Source organism: Atractosteus spatula, chromosome 2, assembly GCF_055471065.1.
Source record: "Atractosteus spatula isolate fAtrSpa1 chromosome 2, fAtrSpa1.hap1, whole genome shotgun sequence".
Taxonomy (NCBI): Eukaryota; Metazoa; Chordata; class Actinopteri; order Semionotiformes; family Lepisosteidae; genus Atractosteus; species Atractosteus spatula.
Genome location: NC_142707.1, coordinates 28,921,080 through 28,939,087, shown reverse-complemented (window position 1 = coordinate 28,939,087; position 18,008 = coordinate 28,921,080). Strand labels below are relative to the sequence as shown.

The 18,008-nt window shown below is 36.2% G+C and overlaps 1 protein-coding gene across 1 annotated transcript in view; it reads left to right on the top strand.

Annotated features, from left to right (window-relative positions):
* Positions 1–17,477, top strand: part of rab32a (RAB32a, member RAS oncogene family) — a 48,808-nt gene extending 31,331 nt beyond the window's left edge. Inside the window, exon 3 of the mRNA XM_088938445.1 lies at positions 13,276–17,477. Coding sequence (XP_088794571.1) covers positions 13,276–13,425 — 150 coding nt within the window. The 3' untranslated portion in view covers positions 13,426–17,477. The remainder of the gene's footprint in view (positions 1–13,275) is intronic.
* The last annotated feature ends 531 nt before the right edge of the window (positions 17,478–18,008 follow it).

Below are 18,008 nucleotides of genomic sequence, written 5' to 3'. Positions count from 1 at the left end.
ATGAAATAAGCCTAGCAAGAGATCATAGCTTTTACTTGTAAATTGTATATACAGTAATGTATTTATTGTATAGGTTTGTCATTACGCGTATGTCAGGGATGGCCAGTCCTGGTCCCAGAGAGCCACAATTCAGCCTTAAATCAACAATTTGTAAAGACTTGGAACATTTAAAGCTTCATCAGTTTAGTCAATTTATTGGTTCACTTCAGAGCTCAATTGCCATGTGTGGTCTTTGAAAGCTACAGTATGGGGTGTTGAGATTTGCATGATCTATGAACTACTTCACTTGCTTATATGATCAAGACTAATCATCGTTACAAATTGATGATTTAGGGGTGATCTGTGAAACTTAGTTCAGGTGCATTAAGATTTCATGTAGATTGTTACTCCCCAGGACCGGGGTTGGCCATCCTTTTTATACTGTATGTATAGTCACCCCCAAAATTATTGGCATCACATCCCGCCTTGCATTCATTGTTTCAGTTCCCCCTGTGACCCTGTACTGGGTAAAGTAGTGTAGAAAATGGATGAATGGATGGAAGAACACTTCCTTCCAAATTAATTAAGAGTTATATAAAGTAATTTTTCACTGATGCTGATCATCTACTTGATTTGGTCAGATTAGATTCTGTCTAGCCACTCCAACAATTTATTGCAATTTAATGACTTCTACAGTGATTTGTTGTGCTTGACTAGAAAATCATTTAGAATTGTTTTGCTCATTTAACACCTAAATAACACCTAAATGTGATTTTAATTACTGAATTTACTTTTTTTAATTAATACTGTTTATTACATGTGTTACATGTAAGAATAGGTACCTAATTGAAAAAGGAAAGTTAATCAAATGAGTCTCATTATCACTTTATACAGTGCATATTGCAATGTCCTACAGCGTATAAGGAATTCATGGTAGATTTGTCTGAAATTTAAAATTTGATGTTCATAGTGGCATTATTTTAGCAGCAGGTTGCCATGATAAGTTTGTGGCCCAATAAATGCATTGCTATTTTCTGGGTGGTCAAATTGTTACGGCCTCGGACTGAGATCTGTGTCAGGTCTTGTAGGAGACACTATGCAATACGGTAAGAGCTGGAGAAAACAGGAGGCGTGGTAAATGAAAACACACAGGGGTTTAATAGTGCACAAAATAATAGTGACAGTCCGTGAGACAGTGAACGGGGGAGACAAAGAACGACATCCAAATCCAAACGGGTCCAAAGTCAGGTCAGGGCACAGTCCAGGAGTCCAGCGGCGAGTAATCCATCCTGGGACGCGACAAGGTTAAAATCCCCTGGGAAGGGGGAAAAACACGAACAGACAAAACACGAAGGTCCAAGGGTGATGGGGCGAGATCCTCCAGACCCCGGGCTCAGGAAGCGGGAGGTGTCAGGGATGAGGCCTATGCCCTCAGGAGACGGACGTAGGGTTTCCTGGTGCCAGGCGGGCCTCGCGACATCCTTATTCTAATGATGAGCCCCGAGGACTGGAGGAGCTAGTCTTTAAATAATACACATAAGAATGTACACCTGGGAGCTTAATCACAGGAGTAGTGGAGCGCCCTCTAGGGAGGGATGTCGGGCGTCACAAAATGAAGGTTTTAAGATAATATCGATATTTTGTGAAGATTAACATTCACCTGCTACAGGAGAGTTCACATTCCTAGTTCATAGCCTACCTGAAAAAGGAGTACATAAAGCTTTAAACATGGCTGGTAGCAAAGACCATTTTCAGCTGTTTGACTTTTACAAACCGTTCTGCTATTTTCTTTGCTTGAGTCCTCCCAGTTTCCTTGTTTCTGCTTGTCGTCCCTGATCCTTTAGTATTTAGCAGCCCTCTTCTGGAAACCTGCAGAAGAAAAAGAATGTGCTCACTGTTTTGATGTACAGTGTTTCAACAAACAAACAATTTGGATTATTTTTAATATAGTGCACTCCCTTTTTATTTAGAGAAAGTAGTAGCAATCTTAATTGTTAGGGGGTGAGATTTTATTGGCATTCTTGTTTTATTTAATACCACAATTGTGCTTCAAAAAATTGTGGGGTGAAAATAATTTTTAAACAAACATCTTACCTGACCTTGGTTCAGTTCTGATTGTAAAAAAAGCATTTTTTTCTACATGATCCTTACACAGCAGCCAAGGGCACTTCTTTTCCAAAGAAATACTGTATGTGGAAGGTACTGTAATTGTTCACTACAGCTTTAGTTTCATCAATGTATAGGTTTTACACCTGAGAATACAAAACCAAAGTTATTTTCAAAATCTCCAAACTCCTTTAATTAACCGTTTTTTCCACCATAAAGATTTTGAGTTTTCCTTGTACGGGTATCAATTTGATCATGCTTATTTCTTGTTCTGTGAAAACAAGGTTTTAAGAAATGAATGCTACAGTACATGTCACAAATATGACATATCCATGAGTTGAACATGTCGTTGGGCCCAAGATTTGAAATGATGCCACAGTCACTTCCGAGCTCCTGTTCTGTGCAGGCCTTTGCTTGGAGAGTTTAAATACTTTTGAAAATCACCTGGGCACTGTTGTCACTCTAACAGTCTTGCTGCATTCCATGAGGCCAGTTAATTGGGCCACTGAATTCCTTGCTTATTTAAAAATTAAATAAAAATAGTCATGCTTTTATTTTTTTTTGCTTTTGTAGCGGCAAGGCTTATTAAAAATACAGGAATTAAGTTTGCTGCTCCCTTGCCAGTCTCTCTGTCTCTCATCTCAGTGATGCTGGATACAGAGAGGCCATTCTATTTGGTTCACATTTAAGATGTTTTTCTAGCTGATAGAGTTTTCTGATAAGGAACAGCTCCCAATGCTGAGATTCTCCAGCAACCCTAATAAATGGTCATCTCTGGCGTCTTAATGTCTGGGAGATTCCAAGGCACATGGGGCAGGGTAACTCCACGTGGGTCTCAAATGCCTGCGGAACTTTAAACCTGTAAGAATTCCATTGTACCAGTACCGGTTACATACAGTATGGCAATAAAGTTCAAGTTCAAGTTCAAGTTCAATGAATGACCATAGTTCCTCCAGATAAAACAGGCAGCACAGGGCTCCTCCAGTGCTCCTCCAGGACATTCTCAGACTCATCTCGTACAATCACGTAACGGCTAGTGTGTCCGAGTACCAGGATTTTACTTTGTTCTAAGAGTCGAGAACGGAGGTCGCCAGCACGTAACCAAAGGATCCACCCGAGGTTAGCCCAGCAGCAAGCCTTGTGAACCCACCGCGAACGCTCACCTGATCAACAAGTGATCTACGGTCGGAACTGTGGACAGCTGAATATCAGTATTCAGGACTAGCACTACATTGGGAACAAACCGGTCTTCTCCCCGTCTAAAGAGTGTGATCCGCTGGGACCCGCAGTCACTTTTCATGTGCTCAAACTCTGCTAGTTCAGCCAACACTAACTAGCCACTCTTCAGAGAGCTCACTGCTAGCGCGCCGCAGCAGAAATCTCTCTCCCTCCTTCACCCACGCCTCCAGCCGAACCAGCACTGCCTGGCACCGGGCCAGAGAACGCAGATTGGACACAGCAACAGCCTGCCACTGTTCCTTTGTGTCCGCGGGAGATCTGAATCCCCACAGACTGGATGAGTATACAACCTTCTGCATTACAGCTCGAGAATTCAATTGTTACCTCAATGCCATTTGATATCAATTTAATTCCTATGAGTGATGTGCTTGCTTTTGAGTATCCAGTGTAGAAGTTGTAATCCAAGTTCATTTACGAAACGGTCTAAATGAATGGTATACTGAATGTATGTCCCTCTTGGTTTGTAACTCTTCGTGATTGAATATATACTTTTTGTATTCTGCTAACCCTCACTATAAGATCTGTTATGTTTATATGCACATTTTATGTATTAATAAATGTATTCTCGTGTATTAGTACCCGTGTGTGTGCGTTGCTGAGTTATCCCGCAAGGTCGGTTTTCTAGAATCATTTTGTGCTTACTGCTACAATTAATAATTGTCCCAGTAAATGCACAAAACCCCTACATTTATTGGTGCCTCGTGAGAGGATGCCTGCGCTTTCATTGACACTTTTACTGCTGTTCTGTGCTACTGTATATAATTTTCTAACTGTGCCTACACCTGTCTTTATGAAACCTAACATCTTTTTTTTTAATTGCTGTGACAATGAGCAACATGGAAACTTTGGAAATACTGTTTAAGTATTTTAGTTTTGCAACAGTATCTACATTTCATTAGTTAGGACTTCAGTGATACAGTACTACTGCAACTGAATCTTTCCTAGAAGCAAAGTGTGTCAGGCACAAGAATGCTAGCTCCCAGCATTGGGAAGCATATTCAGATGCTTTAGGGTGCCACGGGAAGGACCATTCTGGTGTCATTTTAGATGTTTAACATTGTAATGTAAGATGTCCATTTCAACTCAAAGAGATTATGTGCAATAATAATACCCATTAAGAATACACTAACAGTGATTGTGGTAACATTTGTGAAATTATGGAAATGAGGAGTTTGACAGCAGTTACAGTCATTATATATTTTTTTGTTTAAATACAGAAAGCTAAACAGTGGCTTGCCATTTAAATCCAAACTTCACTATCAGCTAAAATAAATTGATTGCAGGACTTTAGCACAGGGGTCAGGGTTTGTCATCATTTTTTCACACAGGTAAAGAGTTCGCTTTGCTAGAAATGCATTTAAAAGGCACAGTAAGGCAGGCACATTTTGAGTATTTCAAAGTTGTGTGATGGAACACCCAGAAAATGTGATTGCTGCCAAGATATTTGATGTGAATAGTTTGAGATGAAATAAAATATTGAGAAGTTTAGTAGTATTCATGTAAATCTCTTCCACTAAATGAGTGCACTTTTATGAGCTCTTCTTTTTTGTGTGTTTCAGATCTGTCTAAATTGCTTCTCAGTTTAGGTTTAAAAATGCATGGGTGGCATAAACATCATTTTACATTTTATCTAAAATATTAAATCTTTTTTATGTTAAGTTGAACAAAAATAGGTCAAAGGAGTCTCTTTCAGATTTGTACTCTATGGAACGTAGAAGCACATTAAAAATGCTCTCAGCCTGTAATCCCCTGGTGCTCTGAAGTAATGCATATAGACTGAAATTAGGTCAGGTGGACCTACAGTACCCTGTCATGAAGAAAGATGAAGAGTTTTGCTGTTCACATGCAAGTTTAGAAGTCTCTTTGTCAGCCCTCTGTTTAGCAAAAAATAATCCTGTGCATTTTGCTGTTTCTCTGCCAGTGTATTTTCTCTGTGACTCTCTGCTTATTAGAATTGAATTATTTGGCAGGACATTTCAGTGAATTAAATTATTATTGTGTGGTGTGTTTTACATCATTTGATCTACACTGTGTTAAAAGGTGTCAGGGTACCTGTCACTGATGTTTGATAGGCAACCTAAAAAAAGGTTTTCCCAATTGAGCCAGTTTGGCACCCCTGGTAACAGTATCAGGACCAGGGCAAGAGGTGATGCTGTTGCTTCTGCTGCACAGTTTTGGGGATCATTTCATGGTGTTTTTTTTATTAGCATCTATCAAAACTAATGTTAGTTCCCTCATGTAGATGGTCATTTTTTCTTCTTATGTGATTTGCAGAACACAATCTGTTAAAAAGAAGTTGGAAGAAAATGGTTTCTCATCAAGACAGGACACTGAAGGCTGGACAGGGCAGATTTTTTTTAACCCAACTAATGTAATTAGTTTTTTATTTTTAGTTTTTTCTTCTGTCAAAATTCTGTACCAGTGAGGTTAGCTGGGTAAATGAGCAGGAGTAAAATAACTGCTGACTTTAGATCTGATTTAAAGACCACATAGAGGAATGTCCCTGTGCTTCATGTGGAAAATCTACTGTGCCTGTGCCATTCTGCTTTCTTACTAGTATTCACACAAAGGTGGACAATTTATTTCAAATGGTACCTTCAAGCTTGGGCTTTCTGACTGAGAGATACCATGTGACAGGCACTGTGCATGATGTGTGAGCTCTTTTGTCCGAAACTCAGTTGCAAATTATAAAATGATAGCACAGCTAAAATTTACAATAATTGAACTTATCATGCCTAATGTTCATCTAGAATCTAGGGATCCATTTCTCATTTATTTTCAGTCTGTCAGGAATTGGAAAAGCCCTGTTCCTATTTTTGCTTTTGCTGTTTTTCATTTATAAAATTAAACATTTTAAGTTATAAATAGGTATTTTTTAGATAATGTGAATGAAAAAGTTTACTTTAAAATTCAAATATAAATAGGCTGTACTGCTTCTCTAAATACTAAGAATCCGCAAGGTGTACAAATATATACTGGAGGTACTTCATATATACTGTCTATAGCAGATAGCCAAGTATCAGACCTTCCAATCAACTCCACTTTGATGCATCTAGCTGTTTAATTATATAATTGAATTAATTATTATTTCAATCAAACAAGTAAGGATTGTTATATATAAATCCTGCATTGGGATTGATTAGAGGGTATGGCATCTAATTACCCCTGGTACAGAGTGCTCAACTCATTTAGAATTTGTGCTGGAGAAATTCATTATAAAAAGGATTGTGCTGCAAATTCTCACAGCAGCACTGAGCTGCTTGAGCTTCAGTCACTGTTAATGTACGGTAAGTTCAACACTTGAACATTTTAAAGACAGAAATGTTTCTCAAGCAGATAGGGCATTGACAGTTACCTGCCATAATTGTATATTTCTGCTTCATGTTCATGCTTTCCTGAGACTCTCAGCACCTTTAACTTCCAGGATTGAAACTAGACTTTCCTTTTGATTGATTATGGTATAACTGTGGCTTCAGATACCAAATTGGGTCATTTCTATTTTGGTGCACACTACACTGCATTAAAAATATTTAGAATGGGGGTTGGGGTTTTCTATGCAGTAAATCATTACACAGTACACAACGATTAGTTTCTCAAGATTCACACTATATGTCTACTTGCATTTAACCTGAACTCATGTAAAACACTTTCATTGCACACAGGTGGACTCCATACAACTAATTGTGTGACTTTTAAAGACAATAAGTTGTACCAGAGATTTTTTTTTTATTGTGCCTAATTCACAATAACTAATAATAACACAATAAGTAATTCAAAATCAAATTACTTATTGTAACAAAATGTAATTCCTTCATTATGCTGTTTGAAGCCTTTGAATATGAAATTTAACGATTGATTGATAGACTACAAACCCATCAAGAATACCAGAGCAGGTACATCAGGGCATTCTTCCTGACATGCTGACTCTCTTTTAGATTCTCTCAAACTGGTGGATTGATTTCTTACTTCACCTGATCCACTGTGTAGTGAGACAACCCATGAAACACTGTTTGGGATTTCAGACTGAGATTTACATGCATGGAATAAGACATGAGAACAAAGTTAAACATGCATATAATTGTATTATTTAAATCATAAAAATGTCTTGCATTTTCATGTCTCATTGCATCCCAGTGACAAGAGCTCACCACACAACAGATCAAGTAGAGAAATTACTTCACCACTCTGAGAAACTTGGAAAAAGACTTTGGGTGTTCTTTTCAGGGATGTTTTAAATGTCATCTATCTTGTCTATAATACACCTATTTATATACACCTAACCCCCTAGTTATACAGTATTTAACAGTCAAGGATAGATGAAATTAGTGAATATGTTGCCTCCTATTGATTTATGATTTTCCCCTGTGCTGGTGGCAGCCCAGAGTGCTTCTACACAGATGTTCTAGTGCATCTATGAATGTGCACTGTTTACCTTTCCTCCTTGTAGTAGAGGAGGTGTATTTCGTGGTTGAGTTGGCTACTATACATTTATGCTTTGGCTGTGGCATATCCCAGGTGTAACAGAGCATTACACGAATACCGTAATATGTTCAGAACTTCAGATTAATGTACTTTGGTTTTGTTTCCTATTTCTGTTTCAAAGCTACAATATAAAGCATAACCTGGGGAAAGCCTTGGTCCTATTATCCATTTAACTTGAAACCTAAATTTGGAATTAATTTCCTGATGTAATAATTCTTATTCATAGATTAGAGTGGCATTGTGATAAAATACATTTCACAGAACATTTGAGCTTCTTTAATATGAAACCATTCCATATCCATAAAAGTACATAAAATGACAGTGTTCGTATCTCAGTTGTACATTGTTGGTTGCAATGATATGGTATTAAGTATGTCAGAATCAGTTTGGTTAGTGCATGCCTGTGATAGAAAGAGACACTCGATTCCTTGCTCTTTCTTCCCCTCCCACTTCTTCCTTTAACAAAAAAAAAATCCTGCATTCATCCAGAGAGCAGTTTTCTTGTTTAAAGCAAATAACCTTATAAGACAGCGGTCTGTGAGGCAGCCTTCGTCATTGACATTAGCAATAAGAATGAAATGGTCTTGGCAGTCTTACTATGATGCTGTCAACTCTTTGTGTTTTGCAGCACAGCTGCAGATTGAGACTATAATGCTAAGTTACAGTAATTATAGCAAAAGGTTATTTAACACAGTTGCAGAAGAATGGAAAAAAGTGAAGTCACGGAAGAGGCAGAACCACCTAGCTTTCCCTCACATCCAGCTGTTTTTTTAAAAAATATATATATAAAATTGGTTGTTATTGCATTTTATTAGATGTTGATCTAGTGTTGAAACATAGAATGAAAAAAAACACATTCTTATTCAGGACATGTTCTTGAGCTACTGTATTGACTGCAAAACGGACATTCTGTATATACAGTACTGTATATAGGGTATTCCTAACTTTGTCTCTGCTTCAGTGACATTTCACTTTATCCGTACTGTATATCATCCATGTTCCACCCACTTGACTTTGTGTCACCTGTGGTCACATGCAGAAACCTTGCATCAAATATCTGTGACTGGTCTATTTCTAGGCTGAAGCTTCCAGATTGTTCACTAAATTACCTTCGTTGTATTTATTATTTTCTTCTCTAAATTGATTATCAGTTATTAATTTATTTTCAGACATTATTCCCCTTTCATTAGCGGAAAGATTCATTAGAGAAAAGAGGTCAGGTTCACTCCAAACTGTAAGGTTTAATGTTTAACCTTAGAAGCTGACAAAACTACTGACATGAAACTCTCACTGTGCATGCTGTACACTGCTAAGTAAATTTTTCGTCAATCTCATTTCACTTTGGTTGTTAGGATAATTCTGATAGAGCAGTATTTCGTAGTACAAAAATCCCTGATTTGTACCTTTGTTAATTTATCGATGTGTAGTGCAAAACAACAGGTTGTGTAGGTTCTGATCAATGTGATTTACAGTTTTCTAAGGAACAAAATTGTGGTTCCTTCTCACACAGCTAAGCTGTGTTAATAATGGTGAAAGTTGTTAACATATAAAACACCAGCAGAGGCTCTGATGCTTATTATATGCATATTATATGCATATGTTGTAATTACTGTTTGGGACTAAGCTGTCTAACTCTTGCACAGCTGTGAATATTTGCATGCATGTACAAAGGAAAATTAAACCTTTTCATTTACTGAAGCCTTGTATCCTGTGCAATTTGCACAGCACGCTTTGTCAACAGTCCTGCCTAACTCTGCACGGTATATAAATTAATCTTTAAATTAAAAATTAATTAAAACAGCACATTTAAGGATTATCCAGAAATATATGATTATATTTTACAGGGTGAGGTACTGTAGGTGACAATGGAGGTGTCTAAGGCTCTAGATAAAGTGTGTAACACCTGGCTGTGTAAACATTTCCAGTTACAAAGCAGAGATGTAGGGGCTCTAGAGTCTAATTAAAGTACTCATAAAGTTAGCTTTAGTTAAGTGTCAATCAACAGTCAAGAAACAGATCAAATAATCAGATCAAGAGAAGGAGAGCAAAAAAAGAAAAGGGAAAAAGAAGGACAGATGACATGAGAAAGAGGGGACAGGAGCAGATGGCACTTGAAGCTTGTGCGAGGCGAGAGTCCCTTCTTCAAGATCATCAGAAAAGACCCGGTTGGAGCTAAGTATTTGGATCTTGCTAAAAGAGATTGCTATTCTGTAGCTTTTAGAGAATAACTACTCAGTTTAATACTGCCTCTCCTGCTAGTGGATGCATATTAGAATAGGGAGATGGGTTCCCATTTATTTTGTGGCATCCAGGTTAAGAGAGAAATTTAATCATAAGTTTTATTTAGTTTAGAAGGCAGCTTATCTCCTCTTTGACCACAGTAGGCATTATTTAATAGTCCAGTACTTGGTATCAGGCTGGAGTTTTCTATACCAACTGCTCGAGTATGTTCTGGCAGAAATCCCTACACGTTGGGGGTTATAATCTGAAAATTCTCAACCTCTTTATTGACCTGTGCTAGTAAGTTTGTGACTCCTGTGCTTTACATGTAAACAAGATATTTGTTAGTGTACATTTTATATCATGCTTAAATTTTGTAAAGACTATAGCGCATGGTTTGCAAATGCAAGAATTATACTGTGCATTTTTGTGAATGTACTCCATACACATTTTTTTTAGAAGGAAATCCTACTTTTTATGTGTCAGGCCTAGACAAAGTATCTAAAACAAAACATTTTGTTTGTTCACTGTAACCAGACAAAATAATATTGCATTATTTTATTTTAAATAAATAAGTACATCAGGAATGTAGGCCTATTCAGAGCAGGGAGATTAACAAATTATCAGTTTGGTCACCTACTGTGTATGACTTGGAATTTATGTAATGTCAGACAGTCACATCATGTACACTGCCACATAACGGGATAAGCCCTGAAGAGGAAGGCCATTCGTTGTGTTCCTCAGATACCGCGGTGTGTTTTGAGCAAGTCCTTAGCATAATAATTTTATTTAATGTTCAGACAACTTAAAGTGCTTTAAACATCACTACAGCACAGTGACCCAAGATAATTGCAATCATATTCCTAATTAAAGGGTTCACTTATTGTATTTTGGAGTTTTAGATAATACACCAGCAGCAACTCACAACGGGCAACCCACTGAAGCTAAGCAGGTGTGACTTTCTGTGGGTATTATTATTATTACTATTACTATTACTTCTACCACTACACCTGATTTACTGGTCGGTATTTATACCACATCTTTGTTGTTGCTGAATAGCAGAATACAATTCTCAGACTAAAGGTTCATTTTTAGGTGTTTTACTCTCAAATAGAGCAGATTTTTTGTGTGGTTTGTTATTTGGTTACAAATGGGAAATCGGTTATTCTCTTCCACAGAATTGGTGAAAAAGGAAGCATTTTTAGTTAAATGTGATTTTAGCTGTTAGGATCTCTGTTGACAGCTGTGTGGAAATTGGCTCCTTCAGGTGCTTGAAGTAGAAAAAGACTTTGCAACTGCTGGGCTAAATATCACCTGATGAAATCATCCATCACTGACTTCTGTCCTTATTGACTTCTTGTCAAGGTGCTGTCATCTTTTTTTTCCCTTAATTCTGCTCCTGCTGTGCTTCAATACTACAGTTCAGCCTAATGACGAGAGCTTTTCTTTCAACGTCCCTTTGATTCAGACTTTTCTTCAGTTATGGTTTTTGTCATAGACACCTAAAAATGAGAAAGTGTCTGTATTAGGATGTAATCCATGACTGACATAAGGGAGGCAGATCCTGTTCTGTTATTGCTTTCCAGACTCATATAAAATGTTTTGCAGTTTCTGTGTTTATTTTTTTCACTTGATGTCCTTTTTGAACTTGCCTTCAGCCAATTCTGTTTCCAAGTTTAAAGCAATAAAACCCAGCAAAATGTGAAATGGGTCAAAGTGCTTTTCACATCACATCACAGCTGTTGAGTGTTTTGCTTTATCAAAACCACAAGCACAATTTTGCAGGTGATCACTGATCTAGGAGCCTATTTGACCTACAGTATACTTTAGTCCCCATTTTACAAATCAATATGATTGTGCATTTATTTTTTTGATAAACATACTAAAATTTATTTTCTGCAGCACTGAGGTGAATAGCATACAATTATCACTGGATTCCAGTTTTGCTAATTATGATTTAAAGGGATATAAGTCATTATAAAATGAATACCAAAAATGTGGAACACAATGTAATACGTAACGTAATAGAAAAAATCATCAGGGAAATGTAATGTGAATCTTACAATGTAATTTATAACAGGACACAGTAAATAAACCACTGTTTCAGTGTATAGTGACTTCATTGGATATTTCTCTAGCAATTTTTCAGTCATTGTTAACTATACTTCCTGTGTTTTTTTATTGATCAGGAAACACTGTGTTCCTCCTTCAGGGTGTGATGGCTTCCTTCTCCAGAGTGTTATTTTTTTAAACATAAATTACATTATGTATTATTATCTTAATACAATTTCATATAACCTAGACCCTTTAGAACCTCAGTGTCAGAGGACTAAATACTAGTTATTTGGCAGGAACTGATGGTTTTTTCACAGACGCCCTTAAAGAAGTGAGGAATTTTATTTTATTTTTTTTTATTCTCACAGTCAGCCCAATCAAATGCTATATAACTAAATAAGACAGTTATAAGAAATAACTAAACAACAGTAACAGGATTGGTAAATATTTAGGTTCAGCATTTAGTAAAGTTGGATGTGCTTAAGGATCCAGTTAATGTTCATATTCAAACAATACAGGCTTATGACATTGCTTATAATGTTAACTGATGGGCTTGGTTCTATTAAGAAGTAATAAACCAATTGTTCTATTTTTTGGTTTTTGGTATTGGGCACAATAGTTAGCATTGCTGTTTTTTAGTACTGGGGTCCTGTCTGCATGGAGTTTGTATGTTCTCCCCATGTTTATGTCAGTTTCCTCCGGGTGTTTCAGTTTCCTCCCACAGTCCAAAAACATACTGGTAGGTTAATTGACTTCTGGGAAAAATTGGCCCTGGTTTGAGTGTGCGCATTTCTTTGTCTGCCTTGTGATAGACTGGTGTCCCATCCAGGGTATACCCTGTCTTGCGCCAGCTACATGCTGGGATTGGACTCTGTTCTGAAATGTAAGAAGCGGTTAAAAAAATGATAAATGTTTTTAGGTATTTTATTTTACTTTTTGAAAGGTTAGTTCTCACTGTAAAATTTAAGTTGGGGTCTATCTTCTTTTGACCACTAAAATGAAAATATTTTCCAAAATCCACATTAAACATTTTTATTTTTATTTTTTATTTAAGTTTACATTTTAATGTCACACACAGAAAGGTATACTGTAGTGAACAAACTACAGTTATTTTTACTTCGCAGTTGAGGTAATTGAATTAACGCCACTGCGTTTGACGTGCCAGCCCTCACTGTCTGTTTTGCTGTGTTTCAGGATAACATAAATGTGGATGAAGCCGCCCATTTCCTGGTGGAGAACATCCTAGCCAATGACAAGGGCTTGCCTTATGAGGACAATAATGGAGACAAGGTGAAACTGGACCAGGAAGCTGTGGCAGCAGAGAGCAAGTCCCAGTGCTGCTAGCGTTACAGCTCATCGAGAGAACATTCAAGTCAAGGACTGGATTTCAGGACTCAACATTAAACTCTGAATCCCACGTCAGTTTGAGCTAAAGTCAGTAATGCTGGGCAAGGAGCCTCATACAGTCTTTGACCTCATTCTGGCTAACTGTTACCACTACTTTGTAATTGTAATTCTGTGGGCCATTTAGGCACTGTGGCATCATGTGGTATGTCTCAGAAAACTTTCACAATGTTAATATTATCATTCCTCAAATCTAATGGTTTGGCTAAGTTGGGCCCAGAGTCCTAAGCCCTTTTAGCCTTCAGTGGTCTCACTGGTAGAAATGGGGGCTAGGATTAATTTTTAATGTTCTTGTTTTAATATACCCCTTCACACAGAGGCACAATTGTTTTATATCACATTCCTGTCTGAGCAATTAGAATGAAAACATTGAAAGGTGCTGCTTCATTTATCTATGACCTAACATTTTTTTATGAATATAGCTTCTGCTTTAGTTTTGCAGTGAGAAAAAGAGGGTTGTATATGTTTGTCTTCCTTTATTTGGTTTAAGTGCTAGAGTTCTACTGATTTCCATTGAAGACATCTTAAGTAACCGACATAGCTGAATCCATTAAATTAAATAATTGATTTAATAAATGTTTCTGCTGCATGAAATTTTAACTAGGTGCCTTTTACAAACACTTTACTAGTCTTTCTCCCATCTTTGAATGCTTTCTTATATTTTTTTATTTTATCATACACTTGTGACTTTCTTTTTTCTTTGATATACAGGTAGGTGTATCACTAGCACTTTTCTTACATTTTTAGCCGTGATTAGGGTCCTGGCTTTCTGTCTCACAAATACAGTGAACTTGTGATTCTCTCCCTGGTATGTAGCAGGTACATGTGTTTCATGTACATGCATACATGATACAGTTTTCTGCTGCAAGTAGTTCTAGTTCTAGAAGAGAGCATGTACGGGTTAGCATACATATCTCTCATGTCACAAGACTGGTTACTTCACCCTGTGGATGATGTGTTATTGCAGTAGTAATCCTGCTCAGTATGAGAGGAACTGCAGGTTCAGACAGTTGGGGTCTGTTTTTGGTTGAGGGTGCTGAGAAGCTCCCATCTGTTGAATTATGACTGAACACCACTTAATTAGAATCACACCTTCAAGAATAATATCTTATTGAGCATGTTTTTGACTTGGGGAATGCCTGTACCAAGCTGAAGAGTTGTCTGTAAAAAGGGTTTCTAAAAAACCAACTCCAGGCCTAGGTTAGAATAAACTCACTTTCTATTCAATTAACAGCCTCTTTCTCACATAGTGTAGTTTAGTAAAGGTTACATTAATGTCTGCATTAGCCTCTAACTTATTTTTGGAATAAACAGTAGTATTGACAGATAACTAATGTAATTAAATAGTGTGTACCTCATTTTATAAATATTTTCTCTAATATTTTGGATATAAGTATTTATACAACATACTATAATAAAGAGAGTTACATTAATCACATACTGTAGCTTGTTTCATATTGCAAAAAATGAAAATCTTTTTTAGTAAGTTTTTGTAAAGCCATGAGTATCAAGGTTTCAAAATGCAAAAGGTACTTCATAGACACTTTTAAGGACATCATTCTATGTAAAATGTTTACAATAAAAGGACTGATGGGTTTAGCATGAATCAAAACATCTCTAGTTTATTGTTTGAGAACATTTTAAAGGGCTTAGCAATAATTTGCTAAGATTCAGGAATTCACTTGTATCATTTTTAATGTACCTTCCAGTAAACTAATGTATAAAACATTAAGAGCGCTTTTAGGATGGGGTTGCATATAACACTAATGAACATGAGCTTAAATAATTATGCAGCACACTCAGTTACAGTATTAGAGAAAGGTCAGTGGAGCTGCCTTCTATTCAGTGGGTTGCTTTCAGAGATTAATTGAAGCAGTGTAAAAGAGGTAACATGACAAATTATATCATTTTTTTATTATTTAAAATATTTGCAGCCATTAATCATTTAATTCCTCTAAGCTAATTCTAATCTTTAATGTTCTATTTTTATTCAGCTTTTGAAAATCCATCTTTATTAAATCCTTTCTTGCATATAAGTGACAGACTAAACAAGTCATGTGTTTTTCTGAATGTTTTAGAAATTCACTAGTAGATACATTTTAAATGTAAAAAATAGTTTATTGAATAGGAATTATTTCAAATTAAAAGTAGTGGCTGTTAACTTTGTGAATGTAGATCTGTAGAGATCTGTCAAAGGCCTGTGGTAGATGCTTAAATATATGACAAGAATAAAATTACTATTAGAAAAGCAAAATATAAAATATATTTCCCCTGAGTTCCCTATACACTATATTCCAATAGTTTTACATCTAAATATAAATTATAATTATATAACCAATATAAATATATAAATACTGCAAATGACGTCCTTTAAAAATAACATTACTGCCATTCCTATTGTTATCATTTATATGGTTCAAGTATAATGGAGGAAAAAATTCACTCTTTTTAAATGCAATGTGTCGTTCTTCTTTAAATACTTTTAAGTGGACTAATAGTTTACATACTAGTATATACAGTAACTAAGCATATGCAGCTCTATACAAGCAATCCGAAATGCACTGAAACACCAGTCATCAAACCAGCCATTTTGTTTTTTACTTAAATGTTATGGAACTTTATCATTAACTGGTAGCTGCTTTACTATGGCGATTTTATTCATCAGTTTTGGGCAGCTCTGCATGTTATTTAATATGTGCTACCTACAAATATTTGCTTTTTAGCGTTGTAGAGGCTTATGACACAAAACTGAAATGGATGCAGGATTTTTATTTTGTTTTAATTAATGGCTGAACAGATTGTGCAAACTAGAAAAGGATGAATCTGAAGTGTGCATGTCTTTCATTGAAATAAACTAAAATCACATAATATTAAACCATTCATGTTTGACGACGATCTGTAATTTTTAAGTAGTTCAGTAAAGTGATCCTGTTAAACCTTTAGAGAAAAATGTATCGGATCCTCTAAAAGGCTTCAGATATCAATATGATTGATTGTGTTCCTTTCTGTTTTCAAAAATGCAAATAGTTTTACATGTGCATTGAGAAACAAGAACAGTATTGTTTTCACTGTGTTTGGCAATAATGTCTCTTATTTATCAACCAGGATTATAGAAGCAAACAATAAATAATTGCTGAATTACTTTTAAAAAGTTTTTTCTATGAAAATCTTTTAAAATACACATTGGCATTAAAAATGCACATAATAATGGCTATTACTGTACTGTATGTGCACATAATGCACATAATAGAATTTTTGCAAACCAGAGTGAACACAAAACCTTTATTTTCCATGTAGTTTTTTCATAATATTTGAAATTGTCCAAATTCCAAATGCAAAGAATAAGGACTTTCACTGACACATTATAAGTCCCGCAGTGATTTACAGGAGAGTTAGCACTGGCTGAAGGTCAGTGTGCATTAGACACTGACATCAGTACAAGCCAGCTGTGCCCAGCAGGTCCTTAGAATAACCGTTGCAATCTTGAGAAACCTGTGCTGACTGTACTCCAGCAATTTGTGTCACTTGGGGAATCCCAGCCACACTTGACTAAAGGTTTGCCTGTGCTTGAAAACTCTGTCTTCTGGACTATGGAGCTCCAGTGCCACTGTTGAGTGAGGCTCTCAGGATTAATATGATTTATTAATTTCAGGTCATTAGATTTTTTTAATCACAATTTAAGATCTTTTTTAAAACTCTATGCATACCTTAGCCCCTAAATATCTAAAAATCTGCTGGAAGAATACATTTAATGTTAGTTGAACGAAATTGTCTGTACTGAGTGTCATAATGTACTCTATAACAGGTAAGATAAGATAAGATAACTTTATTAGCCATATACAATTTCTTGCATTAGGAATTTGTCTTTTTGCATACCCCAGCTTGCTCTCCATGGTGATGTATTAAACAAGTACAATCTTAATTGCAAAGGTTTGTGAAAACTTTGTGGCTGCAATATGTCTTGGCAGTCAAATAAAGTCAAATAAAAAATATGCCTTCGTCCTTACTGAAAATTTAATTCAAGGTATTCCTGTAAGCAACCATATAAATGGAGTAGATTTTTATATGTGAGGTTTCTCAAACATTACAATGATACTGTATGTACAATTATAGGACTTAGAATAGCTCCTGTTTGTTAATTTTGGAAGGCATATCCTAAGCTGCTGCTTCAATCTATCACCACCCCGTGAGTAACAATCAACCAGACACTAAATTATACAGTAGGTTTATAAAAGAGTATTTCTTTTTCTCTCTAGTCTGTTCAAGTTATGTGAAGCACCAAATAAGTACTAGATTACCTCAAAGACGACTTGGAAGCTGTGTATCAGAAACATGCCTGATCTATGAGTGTGTGATACAAATGAAATTATAATGATCACAGGCAAATTATAATTATCAGAGTTATGCCGAGTGTCTCTTATTTTCTCAAGAACAGCTGCATTTTTGTCTAGCTGAGAGAAGAGAAATATAAAATGTGTGTTGGACACCTTCAGAAAAAATGTGCTTTCTTTTTTTGCTTCCCC